Source organism: Nanorana parkeri, unplaced genomic scaffold, assembly GCF_000935625.1.
Source record: "Nanorana parkeri isolate BGI_ZX_2015 unplaced genomic scaffold, ASM93562v1 scaffold357, whole genome shotgun sequence".
In the NCBI taxonomy this organism is placed as follows: Eukaryota; Metazoa; Chordata; class Amphibia; order Anura; family Dicroglossidae; genus Nanorana; species Nanorana parkeri.
In genome coordinates, this window is record NW_017306625.1 from 185,730 (window position 1) to 200,519 (window position 14,790).

The 14,790-nt window shown below is 40.0% G+C and overlaps 1 protein-coding gene across 1 annotated transcript in view; it reads right to left on the bottom strand.

Moving 5' to 3' along the window:
- The window catches only part of POU6F2 (POU class 6 homeobox 2), a gene marked incomplete at its 3' end in the record, with an annotated part of 305,002 nt that overhangs the window by 181,679 nt on the left and 108,533 nt on the right, over positions 1-14,790 (bottom strand). Inside the window, exon 4 of the mRNA XM_018558767.1 lies at positions 1,681-1,909. Coding sequence (XP_018414269.1) covers positions 1,681-1,909 — 229 coding nt within the window. The remainder of the gene's footprint in view (positions 1-1,680; positions 1,910-14,790) is intronic.

A 14,790-nucleotide genomic window follows, 5' to 3' on the forward strand; every position in this document is an offset into this window, starting at 1 on the left:
CACACACACACAAACCCCCACATCCACCAGGCCAGGAATCTGGGGATGAGGTCCTTGTTCCCATCCCATGTCATCCCACGGTGCCTTGGGAGGGAGGCTTTGTTCCTACACTTGCTGCCCCCTCTTTCCTGGCCAGCCTGGCTGCATGCCAGAATAAGTGTCTGGTATGGATTATGGGGGGAGGGGCCCCATGCTGTTTCCTTTTTTTAAAGGGACACTACCCACTGTTTACAAAAAAATGTGTACTCTCCTTTTAGGAAAAAAATATATGGGATCCCCAAATCCTTACTATACCATTATCCTGGCATGCAGCCTGGCTAGCCAGGAAAGGGGGGCTAGTGAGAGGGTGCTCCCCTCTTGAACTATACTAGACCACATAACCTAAACATTGGGAGGGTACCTTGCCAGGGAGGGGGCCACAATATCTCTCTCTCCTGGTAAGGCACCTTGTCCCATGTTGATGTTGACAAAGGCCTCATCCCCCACATCCCTGTTCCGGTGGATGTGGGGGTCTGTGGGGTGGACTTATGGGAATCTGGAAGCTGCCTTTACCCCTTGTTACTTATTCACAAAAAAAGCACACCGTTGAAAACGTCCTTTATTAAAAAAATAAACAATATCCCCCAATGTCGATCACATCAAACAGTAATGGAGATTTTGCATCAATCACAATGAACTATGCTCCGATAACCCACTAACAAGATAAGCTGCGCCATGATGACCCACTGCAATGACAATGCTGTACCACCACTATGATCATCGCAAATGACAGCTCTCATATGCTGCTGGAATGTAAACAACAGCACTGGTGAACCTGAGTTAGGTAATTGATCAAATATGTCATGACTATATGGTCAATGATGTCACCTGGGATGCCATCAGCTTGTTTACAATTTGAAATTTTTGAAACAAAAAGGTAAGGCTGTCATTTAGTGGTGCCACTAAATAAATTGCTTCCAGCTGTGTTGGCCAGAGGTTTAGGCCAGTAGGCAAACTGGCCAAATCTGGCCCTTTTTCTTTGCTCCTTCAGCAATCTGTGAACAGAATGAGTATGGATTGAACTTATAGTTGACCCAAACCCAAGGCTACTGTGTATGAGCGAAAACAATTAATATTTTTTTTTAAACTCAAAATAATATTTTGACTTGGCATATGCCCTACTGATTTGGGTACATTTTAAAGATAGATCCACTTTGATATATATTATAGGAGTAACAAACAGCTCCTTATGGAATAAGCAAACCAAGTAGCCTGAAGTAATATTTTGTAGTGATCAATCTCAAATGATTAAAACATTCTAAAATCATATTAGATTGATTGTTACTAAATGCTACTTGTAGAGTTTACTCCATATGGAGCCATGCGTTCCATTAATGACTACTCCTAGTGATTAACCTCTAGAATTTTTAGTAGCACAGCTCAGCTACTAAAAGAGGTCCTCTGTAGACCTCTTTAAAATGATTGGCTAAATGACAGTCATACTCTGCTTGCATCACAATGATAGTACAGATGTGAACTTTAGGAACAGCGGATTTGTTAAATTTTAACCATATATTTAATTGTTGGAATCTTTTGTCAAACAACAGATCACACTATTGCTACAGAATTTAATTTTAAAAGTCTTCAATGTGTAACTAGTTAAAGATAGTCTGTATTTTGCATGTAAATGAGTAAACGTACCTTGTAAATTTTGCAATGGCAGAGTCATTATACCCCCAGCGGCAGCAGCTGCCACCAGACCTTGAATATTTGTAAGGTTGGCTGTAGGCAATGTCAGAACCAGTCCTTGTTGCCCCCCAAGTTGCCCGGCCATGTTGAATGGGATGAGGATAGGCTGGTTGAGGGCCTGCGCACCTCCTGGCATCACTCCAGCTACAGCGGATGCCAACTGTTGCGCTGCTAGCAGTGGCTATAAAATGAACAAAAATCGGAATTTAGTAAGCATGAATATATACATCAGAAAGAAGACAGAAATTGGTATATTGAAAAGCATATCATAATTCTTTTTATGAGATCACACAGTTGAATAGTGGTTACAGAATATTGAACCATAAATATAAATGAAATGAAACCATAAAACAGATAAGTATATAAAAACCTACATCTCCATTTTTAAGAACATGGAACAATGCAAAGCTATGATATTTTACATAAACATGAGGATTACAAGCGTCTGCACAAGTATATCAGATTTTCCCCTAAGGCAATATTCTAGTTTACTTCACTTCTAGTTTACTTCTAGTTTACAAAATCATAACAAAAATTGATATTCCTGCTACTGTCATATTTGTCTGTTACATGATAAAATAGGATTAACTGCTGTTTGGTGGAGTCATTCTTGTCTAACACAGAAGTACATGATTTATACGCTGTTTTGACCATATAAGTTCAAATGGGGCCAAAATAATGAAAACAAGCAGTGAATGCATTTATGCTATAATTTTTAAATGTTGTACTTTCTGTTACTAAAATTGCTTAAAATGACCGTGTCACCTAAAAAGCAATAAAAGCCCCCTGCAATAGGAGCTTCAGCAGGCGATGAGTCTGTTGATTTGAGACCCTACAGCCTCCGGCATGGTTCCATTTGCCAACCCAACATCACTACAGAGCACAGTAGTGATGAAGAGGCTGGTGGAAGAAACACATAAAGAGAAGAAGAGCTGGGTCATCTGACAAGTTTGTCAGATGTGAAGATCTTTCCAGAGGCTGTAGCTCTTAAACACAGCAGAGCTCGAACTAGCCACCCACCAGGGAGGTAAGTATTCAGATAAATAAATTGCAGGTAGGGATGTTCAGATACCAAGTACACTTGGTACAAGTACAAGTACAGATACTTTTCCAGCTCCAAGACTAAACTAGAGAAAAATCCAAAAGTTAGGAGGCAGCTGTCATTTTTAAGGAGCATACAGAGCTCCTGGGATTTGTGCATTCCTGTTTTAATGTATGATTTTTTTAAATACATATATATTAGGGATGCACAGATACCATTTTTTCAAATACAAGTACTGATACTTGTGCAAGTACTCACAGATACAAGTACTGATGCATTTCTGTTTATTGTCACGTGACAGTTTTTCTAAAACAGTACAGACTAATGATTTCAGGACAGTGGTGGAGCCACGACCCTGGTAGGTCTTCTGAAAATGCCAAGTATCTGCACTGGTATCTGAACATCCCTCATTGCAGGGAACTTTTATACATTCTTTTACTTTAAAAAAAAAATAACAGTCATTTTAAACCAAAATTATTACATGGGTTAGTAAAGAAACAATGAATTCATGGTGCACAGTTCTTAATTGGTGAAGCAAGTCAGACTACAAATTATACCAGCAATAAAAGGCTATAACGGAGATTATGAGGTTTTTTTTCCAGTACAACAAAGTAACTGCATTGCCTGTACATTGACTGAATCTGTTAGTTGGTCAATATTAGGTAATTAGGCAGGAAAGTAGCATTTTTTAATCTAGCCAAACAAGCAAGTAACAAAAGATGGACCAATTGCACCCTTTTGTTTTTAGATCGTGTATTCACATTGGGGCTTAAGGAACGCAGTATTGTAATAAGGATGCACAAAATGCAATAACTCACATCAACCATTCTGATTTCAGATTATGGCAGAAAAATCAATAAAAGGTGAAATTGTATTGGCAGCACTGAATTGCTTCATTTGTCACAAACCTATTAAAAAGGTCCATCCTCTAAAACTGCCAGGGGTATTTGAACAGTCGCAACTACAGATTTTAAAGTTCAGTTACAGTTTCAACGTTTTATTTAGTTTGGGAAAACATAAGGATGAGTTAAAGCCTAACAGATTTTTAGTGCCATTCGTATCCTGATCTGGTAGACGTTTCCCTCACTTCCTGTCCATGGGAAAAGTTTCCAAAAGGGAGACTGACACAAACACATTTTGAGTAGTGCAAGGTAGGGTTAGACCTCCTGGCAATGTACTGTCTGTGTCTATCTGTTTTTGTGACAATAACTTTCCCCCCACTGTTTACAATATGGTCATCACAGGAAGAGGAAGTATGGGAAAATCTCCCCATTGTGCTTACAGGCAGAAATAAAAAAGTGACAGAAAATATAACCCATCTCCAATTTGTTGAAAACTACAAAAAAAAATAATGTCTATAGTTAGTATTGTAAAATAAAGATTTAAAGTGAAACTATGGGGTCTATTCACAAAGCTGCCGAGGGCAGCCGAGTGAATGACCGATCAGAAGTGAAGTGAGCCGAACACTGTTCGGCTATTCACTTCAGGCTGGTACGGCTGAAATCAAAATGCAAAAAATATGTACACAGTATAATGCAGTCTGTCACTATCATTAACAGCTGTTTTTGTTTTGTAAACACTTGTAGTGCTGATTACAGTGGTCAGCTTGTATTCATATGTGCTAAAGTAAAACTATGGGCATAATAAAAAAAAATTATTTTATTTACTTTTATTATCTTTTGATCCTGCAAGTAGATCCATTGCATACTGCCTAAGCTGGAAAAAGTTGCAGGTCCAGTTACAGAAGATCCCAGTCGCTAAATAGTCAGAGCAGCTGACTATATAAATCTTGTAACTTTTTGTCTGGTCTTTTTGAATGCCAAACTGCAAGCTTTTGTTAAAAAAAGACATGAGTAGCCGGGCACTGCCATAAAGGACATCTACCAATCAGGGCAGGTGCTAGACTATGTTGTGCCCTAGGCAAGACCAGCTACTTGCACCCCCCCTCCCGTGGTGCAACCCCCAATCCCCCCACCCTGCACAGCCTCATTCTCCTGCGGGTTATCTGCTACAGGCAACAGGTGGATGTAATTTAATTTGAAATAGCCAATAGCAGACTGGCTATTGAAACCCCTCCCACTGAGTGGAGGAGAGAACCCGATAGAGAAATTTGTCTCTCAGTTATGCTCCTCTGCGAGTGCAATATCCAGCCTCCTATTGGTTTTTGCAATTTGAAATAGAAGGAGGGCATGAATGGTCAAGGCTGCACACTAGGTAGCAGTGCGTCCTAGGCAGCAGTGCGCCCTAGGCGGCTGCCTAGTTTGCTTAGTGGCAGCACCAGCCCTGGTATCAATGCAAAAAATTTTTTTTTAAATACTGTTCAGCAGGATGTTTAAATCGGACTTAAAGGTCAACATAAATACTTGTGAAGCTGCATATCAGTATGATGTACTCCTTTAAATGTAACATTAAAAACTACTGCCACTAAATGGTTTCCTGGTTTGTAAGAAAAGTCCTATGCATGTCAGAAACCCAGCACATGCCTCATAGTCCTCTATTCAGAACAACTGTCAAACATGCATTAACGCGCAGGTGCACCTGAGAATGCGCATGGAAAGATGCATGCATGAAAGGATGCGCACATGGACTAATGGGGTAGTGCACGGGAAATAGCATAGGAGGTACATTACTGAACAGGCCTATATAAATGGGTATGTAATGTGCACAAAATGTTCAATGGTCTTCAGCTAGTTCCCTGTGTACCTGTGACCTTACTTGCCTATTTAGATTCTTGTGTTTGCCCTGCTTGCCTCATGACCTCCCCTTTTGATTGCTGCCTGCCTGTTGTGACTGGGGCCTGTTTATTGAACTTTGCCTTCTGTCTCCTGCATTGTACAATGCTGATCCTCTGTTCCTGACCTTGCACTGTGACCCGACCTTGCTCCTGGCTTACCATTTGGTACCTCACTGCCTGACTGGCTTGACCTTGGCTTGCTTCTGACTCTTGTCCCAGCCTGACCTCTGTTGGGCTGCCACCTGTCTCTGGGTCACTGGACCTGGCACTGGACCCCATGCAGAATCCGCTTACTACACCGGCATTCATGCTATTCGGCATTCACACGCTCCCTGTCCCCACTTCTGGGGGTGTTGGACGAGAGGTGCAAGGGCCCCCCCCCCCTCAACCAAGGTACATGGTTTAATTCTGTTTGTAAACAAAGCAGCCAAGGAATCCTAGTTGTCCAAATATGACCATATGTGGTCAGTTACATCATCCTAGATCCCCAGCCAATTTGTTGGCATATAGCAGTCCTGAGAACATTTCATTTTTGATAGGAGTAGCAATGGGACAAGATTGTGGTGGTGGCAGATTCTCAGGTATTGAACATCATGATTGATGCTGGATCTACATCGTTGGATGATGTAAATGATGTTAGATTCCCAGTGTGGGATATTACTTTTTGGGGGAGGGGTTATTAAAGGACTTTTTCTTCAATTGTGTGGTTGTTTTTATTTACTTTTTTTGTGAATTAATTAAAAGGGCTACCATATACCCCACACCCAACAAAACGATGATGCTGTCCAGGGTGATGTCATTGAAGAAATAATTCACTATCGTATTTGGTCAATGACGTCACCCGGGATCCCCACCATCTTGTTTACAATTTGAAACAAGGCACTGGGAATCTGTCATTTAGAGGCAATAGTGATACAGCCGCTAAATGCATAACTTCAAGCTTCATCAGCCAGAGGTTTAGGTGGGTGAACTGGCCAAATCTGGGCAAATTTTTTCTCCTATTCACAGAACTGTAAATAGGCTAAGTTCATGTCAAACTCATGGTTAGCCCAAACCCGAAGCTCTCCCCTAATAGTTAACAAAGTAAATTGCAAACTCCACAGCATACTTTATGAAATATAATATATAAAAACATTTCTTCTTTCATCTTACTGAGAACCTTCAATGCTAATTAAGAGTTAGCAACCTGTTACATGACATCCGATTTATATAACCGAGCATTATGTAACCCAAAGAGTGGTGATAGATAAATAACTTTCACCAATCCCTTTCTGCTATGTTCAAGACTCATCTTCAAATGCAAACAAATAAATTCTTTTTCATTTACTGCTTACTGAATACAAGCAATAACTGACTTATTATGCATTACTGTAGACATTTCTGTTGTCCAATTATGGAACATTTTTATATGATGCATGGCAAGCCTTACTGCAGACAGGCTGAATTTAGGTAAGACTACATTATGAGAAAAGAAAACCTGTTAAGTCCTAATTTAAGACACACGTGTGTTATGTAGAAAAAAAATGGACCCCAAGGATTAATGTAGATATTGGTAATAGCAAATGGTCTGAGGTTAACTTTATTTTCTACTACTAGAACAATTAGTCAAATTTGTTTGTTATAGACACACCTTAATTAGGTTTACATATTGTTTATTTTATTTGCGCCCATCAGTTATGTTGAAAAACCCAGTTACAAGCTATTTTCACCCATCAAAAGTATTACAAATGTTTTCTGATCATGCCTTCTTCTGCCCTGACAGAGAATGACTTAAGACTTATAGCAGCTGTGTAAGGAGAAAACATACACAGCTCTCCTTATATCAGTGATATGATAGTCTTGATTGAGGAAATGGCCATTAATGACCACATATTGCAGATTAGTTGAGCTATAAATAATTAATATTGTCTTTTAGTGACAAAATGAAGTGTAAGCATAAGTACCTAATGGAATCATTTCTTGCATACTGCACATTGATTACACATCTCATTCTCTCAGAATCAATTTTTAGGGGATCCACAGAAACAATAAGCACAAAAGCTAAGCAAGACATAACAAAAATAGCAAGAAAATAAGAAAATGATGTTGTTTTTTTTTTTGGGGGGTGACTATGAGCTTTACTGTATCAGTCTAATTGCTAGAAGATAGGGGGAGTTCATATCATAAAAAGGAGTTGCACAAACATATTTAGCATATATGTAGGCTGATCACTGGAATAAATAATTATTTTTTTATGATACTATAAAAAAGTAATATATAATATTTTAATTCCAAGTAGGTTTTTTGCATAAGAAATTATTTTATACAATATCAATTTTCATGAAGCTATGTAGGATGATATGCTGATCAGTTAATTAAGTCACTGACACAGCCATACCAGATATACAGGCTACAGTCAGACTTTCAAAGCATTTTCTGGGTATCACATAACCTAAATGGGGTTAATTATATCTAAATCATGTGTCCTGAATATTGAATGAATTAGGGCATCCATGGACAATAGGAATGAAGATATTCAAATTCCAATGATAATAAGCAAAGTACAGCAGCCTACACCAAGCAATCAGAAAGTACCTAAACAATCTGACTAAACCTTAAAGTAAACATTTTGTTACATGAAGGGTCAGAATATCAAAATGCAGGCTCAATTAGGTTTCTGCAAGTAAGTACCCTGTGTGCCTTGAAACCACCTCCCATACTTTTCTCTTGGTCACTGAGGCTATCCATGAGCTAATACTGAGGCCCAACGAAAGGAATAGGCCAGCCCTTGACTATCTTGTCAAAGTCAATTTTTGCAAATTAGACTGCTCCCGGGTTTTTGGACTCCTTGGGTGCTCTGGAAAGACTTAAAAAGGCCAGCCACATTTCATTAATCTTGCCACTTCTATTGTAAACTGACATTGAGATATGTTTAGGTTGTATGTGATATGTGATTGGTTGTTGTGGGTAATTCACTTTGTACATCACCATTGTATGTTGCACTTATTAAGTAACACATTAACACTTTACCAGATCTGTTTTGTTTAGTCATCCATGTGACAGCACATGTCTCTGGCTAATCTTCTGAACTGCACAATGCAAGGGAAACTTGTAGAAAGTGCAGGTTTGCAAAGTCTTTGTTACACACTTGCTTTCATCTAACACAAACATCTTTTAGCTTGGAGAAACTAAACAGCTACTAACAATACAAATTTAATGATAGCCAAAAGCAATATGATTTTAAAATCCCCCCTGGGAGATCTTAATATAGTTAGATAGTACATTCTCTATCCATCTGTCTTTTCAAAGATGCTGCTTACAGTTTGAGATCATAAAGTCAGGCAAGAGAACAAGAAAAGTGTGTCATAACATGCATTATATTAGACATGAGCCATTTTGCATTAGATATACACAAACTGAGGCATCTAGTTTGAACTAGTAACAGAAAAGGCAAAATATTCTAAGGAGTTGAACATATGCATGACTAGATGAGAGCAATATATTGTATGTAAAAGTATTACATTCTCTATAATTTTGATTTTCTGCCTGATTTACCACCATGGGTCAGTAAAACAGCCCTGTGTATAGTCATGAGTGAATAAATCACTCTGGAGGGAAAGTTTAATGTGAAATTTGATCAAATTAGTAAATATTGGTTATACACTTGCCCTTCAGTGATGAGCACATATACCAGAATCTGCTCCACTGGTGATTCTGCAGTACAGAAGGTGAAATTTTACAGCAGAAGAATCAGTCTCAGCATGTAGTAAACTAGAAAAGGGGTACCGTGGACACCTTATTAGTTCAATTAGGGAAGGCTACCCTCTGTCTGGGTTGCTCATAATTCCTGGGACCTTCTGCCAGCATTTAAAGGCTTGATCACCATTGCATGTTGAGATGCACTCAAACAGTATAACAGAGGTCGCATTCATACTTTTTTATAGTTCACACATTTATAGTTTCTATTGAAATCACTTTGCATTGCATGTCAATGTGACTTGACATGCATTTTTATTGATTTCAATGCATATTGTATCTTAGGACCAGTTCACACCGAAATCTGACCTAAAACACAAGTCACCGGAGGTCTCTTTACTTGCAATTTCAACCTCTGTTGACTTCCGCTGCATTGCATTCTTTTTTTTGTTTTTTAATTTTTTGACAATCTTTATTTTAATTAACATGTCCAGAGTAGACAAACTTCTATGTTTTTTTAATCCATTTTAATTGTGTTGCATATTCACCTGTTTTTGACACGTTGCATTACGTTGTGCTGAAAAAAGTAGAGCATGCACAACGCAGCGCAGCAGTGTGAACTGGTCCCATTTACACTCAAACAGTTTTTGGGTTGTCTTTCGTTGGCATCCATTGACGTCCATTGAAAAATGGATGCTAACAGATTTGGTGTGAATGTGGCCTAAATTGATAATTGATAATTGATACTCTCCTCTTTTGACCCTTACCACTACTTCGGTCACCCTCATACTCTATCCTACACTCTCTTACTCACATTTTCAATCTCTCCCTCTATACTGGAATCTTTCCCTCCCCTCTAAAGCATGCCCTGGTCACCCCAATACCCCAAAAAACATCAATGGACATTACCGACCTTAACAATCTCAGACCAATCTCCTTACTCCCATTCACCTCCAAACTCATAGAACGCCTTATCTACAGCCGCCTGAGCCGCCACCTCACTGATAACAACCTTCTCGATCCCTTACAGTCCGGCTTTCGCCCCCTACACTCCAGTGAAACCACCCTCCTAAAACTCACTAATTACTTAATAACAGCTAAACACAATGGCCACTATTCTTTACTCTTGCTATTAGACCTTTCTGCTGCTTTTGACACTGTGGACCACCTGCTCCTCCTCAAAAAACTCCACTCGCTTGGCCTACAAGACTGCTCTTTCATGGTTCTCCTCTTACCTGTCTAAGCGCTCCTTCAGTGTCACCTACAAATCTAACTCCTCCCCTCCTCTTCCTCTTTCTGTAGGGGTCCCCCAAGGCTCTGTCCTTGGACCCCTTCTCTTCTCTATCTACACCTCTTCTCTTGGTCAGTTAATAACCTCACATGGCTTCCAATACCATCTCTATGCCGATGACACTCAAATCTATCTCTCTACTCTGCAACTCTCCCCCTCAGTGTCCTTGCGTGTCAACTAACTGACATATCAGTCTGGATGTCGCAACACTTCTTAAAACTCAACCTTTCAAAATCTGAGCTCATGATATTTCCTCCTGCCCGTGCACCTTCCCCGAACTTTTTCCTTGAGATTGTTAATACAACTATCCAGCCTTCCCCCCATGCCAAGGACCTAGGTGTCATCCTTGACTCGGACCTCACCTTTCTTCCCCACATCCAATCCCTATCCAAATCCTGCCGCCTTCACCTTCCTAACATCTCCAAAATACGCCCCTTCCTCACCAATGAAACCGCAAAATTACTCATCAAATGGCACATCAGTTCCTGCGTTCCAGTCCAGTGCAGTCAGAAAAAATACTGCATGCACTATTTTTTCTGACTGCACCGGACCGGAACGCAGACACTAATGTACCACGTGTTCCGGTGTGGGTGATCGCATTGTGGCTGGAGGGTGTGGCTGCGGTGCCATTTACTTCAATGCACTATCACACCCCCTCTTGCCCCAAAACAAAGTGAGCTGGCCGGAATGCGATCCAGCGCATTCCAGCACCAATCGGGCCAAAACGCACTGTGGCTGATGTGAACTAGCCCTTAAGCAAAAGGAAAAATTAATGAATAGTTTCACCATATACAGTACATATTCATGTAAGTACACATACATTTACAACATATAAAAAGACACGTATCTCAAGTATTAACACTTACTGACATGTTTATTTACAAAACACAATTAACACCTAAGCCAGCATGTGCTGCTATGGCTGAAGTTATGCCCTTATATTTACTAGAACTGTCACTTTTTTGGTAATTGAATATGCAAACTGGGCAAAGTATTGCAAACACTTTATAATAGGGCTGGTAATGATTAAAATTTTCCTGTTCGATTAATCAATTTTTTTTTTAATCGACTAATTTCGATTAATTATAACGCACATACAGAGGGGGGTCTCACCAGGGTAGCAGGGCTCTGTGGGGTCTAAACAGCCTTGTTAGACCCACAGAGCCCTGGCAAGACCCCACAGAGCCCTGGCAAGATCCCACAGAGCCATGGTCTCACCAGGGCTCCATGGGGTCTCACCATGGCTTTGTGGGGTCTCACCACTGTTGGGCTGGCAACCTGTTGCTTTAGCCTGCATGGCCTGCTGAAGTATGCCATATGGACAGTATTGTTGGTTTTGATAACCCCTTTAAAAATGATTATACGAGAGGCAGTGATAAAGTGATAAAGCCCGAGGATGCCAGATACTATCAAGGCTTAACTTTAAAGGGGCATTATGAACTGCATCCATCATAAGCGACAATATAAGCTATTAATTATGCTCTCGCCAGGAGACGGAGGATGTAAACAGGTATAAACAACCTTTATAGCATTGCAGCTCCAATGTTATTTGCTGGCTTATTTTGCTCCCTCAGCTGTGTCTGACCTGAAAGGGACACAATAGGGTTGGCAGGTCCAGGCCTGCCCGATAAAAGCATACCTGAGAGGGGCTGGACGCTGGCCTGAGAGGAGGCTTCGGCCTTTCAGGAATGCAGACTGGCAAGAGGCTAATATAAGAGAAGAGAGAAGGAGGGGCACGGGCCGAGGAGACCTGCGTCACCGCACACAGCCCAAGTGATTCCGTCAGGTAACGAATGGAAGGGGGAGGAGTCTATGTCCGTGACGTCACCTGACTCCTCCCTCCTTCCCTTAGTTACCCATCACGGACAACTACATCACCCCCCTTCCCTTCGTTAGCCGACAGAGCCAATCGGGGAAAGGGGGAGGAGTCCGGTGACGTCGATGTCCGTGACGTCGCCGGATCTCCAACGGAAGACCCGGAAGCCGGCGGAGAGGTGAGTATGGATCAAAAGAACTTTGATCGATCAAAATAATTTTGATCGATCAAAAAAATTAACGATTAATCGACGGATTAATCATTAATTTCCGCACCCCTACTTTATAACTTGTCTAAAACAATGTCTAAACTAGTTTGTTGAAAGGAACCCTTTAGTTAGTAATTGTTGACTTTGTGCCCAGTAGAAAGACCTAAGACAGAATAAAAGAACCTTTAGACTTAGTAGAATTCTGACATTCTACTTGAATGTATTAAATCTTTTTGCACAAGATCCCTTTATAACTATCCATAGTGATGAGTAAATCTGGAGAAATATTGACTAACTGCCAAGCATATACAGAACTAAAAAGGGATTCCTTGTCACTCTGATGCCCCTACTCAATTCATACCTGATCCTTGAACGTTTGTCAAGGCACAGGCACAAGATCCCGAATAAAACATAGCTTGATCACTTCCTCCATTATGAGACTTTCTTCACCTTATGCTCCTCTATTTCATTGCTTATTACTTTCCCCCTACTCTGTCACCCATCACCCTTCTCATTCCACCCACCTTTTTTTTTTGCCCTCCCCCTGCACTGCCATATTTAAACATCCTGTGCATGTGCACATGTGCCTCAGGTCTCTGCCATGTATTCTGGACCTGGAAGACACCTGCCGCACATCTGCACACATGTGGGAGATTACCATGCTTGTGCACAGATGCTGCTGGTTTCTAATACCCGAGACCTTGCAGGGACCAAGGTGCACATACTGAGATTCCATGTACTTCACACTGCCCTGGCCACCTACTGGGGCCTACCACATAAAAAGCTGTGCAATTTCCAACCCAACTGTGGGTTGGAACATTCAATGGCTTAGGCCACCCCATCCCTCAAATAACAGTTCTCAGGCCTGGTAATTGGCCCTAAGAAGGGAAATGGGGGAGACAAGCACATATACCTCTGAGTGCCGGGTTTTTGCCAGCTCTCTTGAGTGAACATGGCAAATGGAAAAAAGTGTAGGGTGAGTAGGTTCTTTGTACTTTGCATGTGCAAAGCACAAGTTCACTTGTATGAAGCGTTCACTTTGATTTATGATTTTTTTAATCAAAATCAAGTGGTATGCCGCATTCAGGACATATGATACTGCAAGTCCTTTGGTGCACATTGCTCCTTCCATCACTTGTATGAAGCGTTCACTTTGATTTATGATTTTTTAAATCAAAATCAAGTGGTATGCCGCATTCAGGACATATGATACTGCAAGTCCTTTGGTGCACATTGCTCCTTCCATCTGGATTCTCAAGCAGAAAAGCCTTAGACAGACATCAAGTGCTGTTTAACAGATTTGTAAAGGTTGGTAAAGATATACTGATTGTAAGGTGGTAGCCAAAATATATTTTTCAGTAAGATAGCTGGGACACATGATACCCCTCAAATCAAAATTATTTCTCCAACTACATTCATGTGATGAAAAGTCCAAAGTGGAATAGAGGATACTTTAAAATGTAAAACAATTATTTTGTTTACTTTTATAGATAAATGCCAATGATTTGGAACACAAACAAACTAAGCCTGCTTTAAATATCCAGTCAGGATCTAAATGTCCAATTTCCCTTTGACACAATGGTTTTTTAGACAAGTGAGCTACACTGGACATTTTAAGACACAATTGAGAATTACACGTTAGTTTCTAAAACCATATTACTTTTGACAATTAAGATTTTATATGATAAAATTAGACAACAAAACTGGGAAAACTCCAGTTAAAGCTATTAAAAATTTAAATGTGAGTTTCTGAGGAGAAAAAAAATAAACTACCAGTTCTCATCTTACAGTCATATGTGCTCTTTGGGGAACTATTATGTCTAACAAGCTCCTTTTCCATATTTAATGCAGAAAGGAAGAGTTTTGACACGTCTTGAACACTCCAATTTATGTGTCATACATTAACATGCGCTATGAAAACACGTCTCCCTGAAAGTTTCAGCTTGACTAAGAAAATATTGTGAAATTATGATGCACTAATATGAAAGAAACTTTAAAAAGTAATGGGCTGTAAATATATTTGAACATGAAGCAGTATACCCCAATATAAATGTGTTACAGAGACTGTTTTATAATATATAAAAATATGTACATGTGACACTATACTATTAAACAACTGAAAGTAACTGAACAATGGGAAAGTATTTGTGACCAAATCACAATTAATTACATGTGTGTAATGTTACAAGAGTGTGTTAAATGCTAAATAAACAAAGAAAACTGCAAAACAGAAGACCCATATATTTTCTCATTTAGTTTGGAATTGAACATACACATGTGTACTATTGTATACACA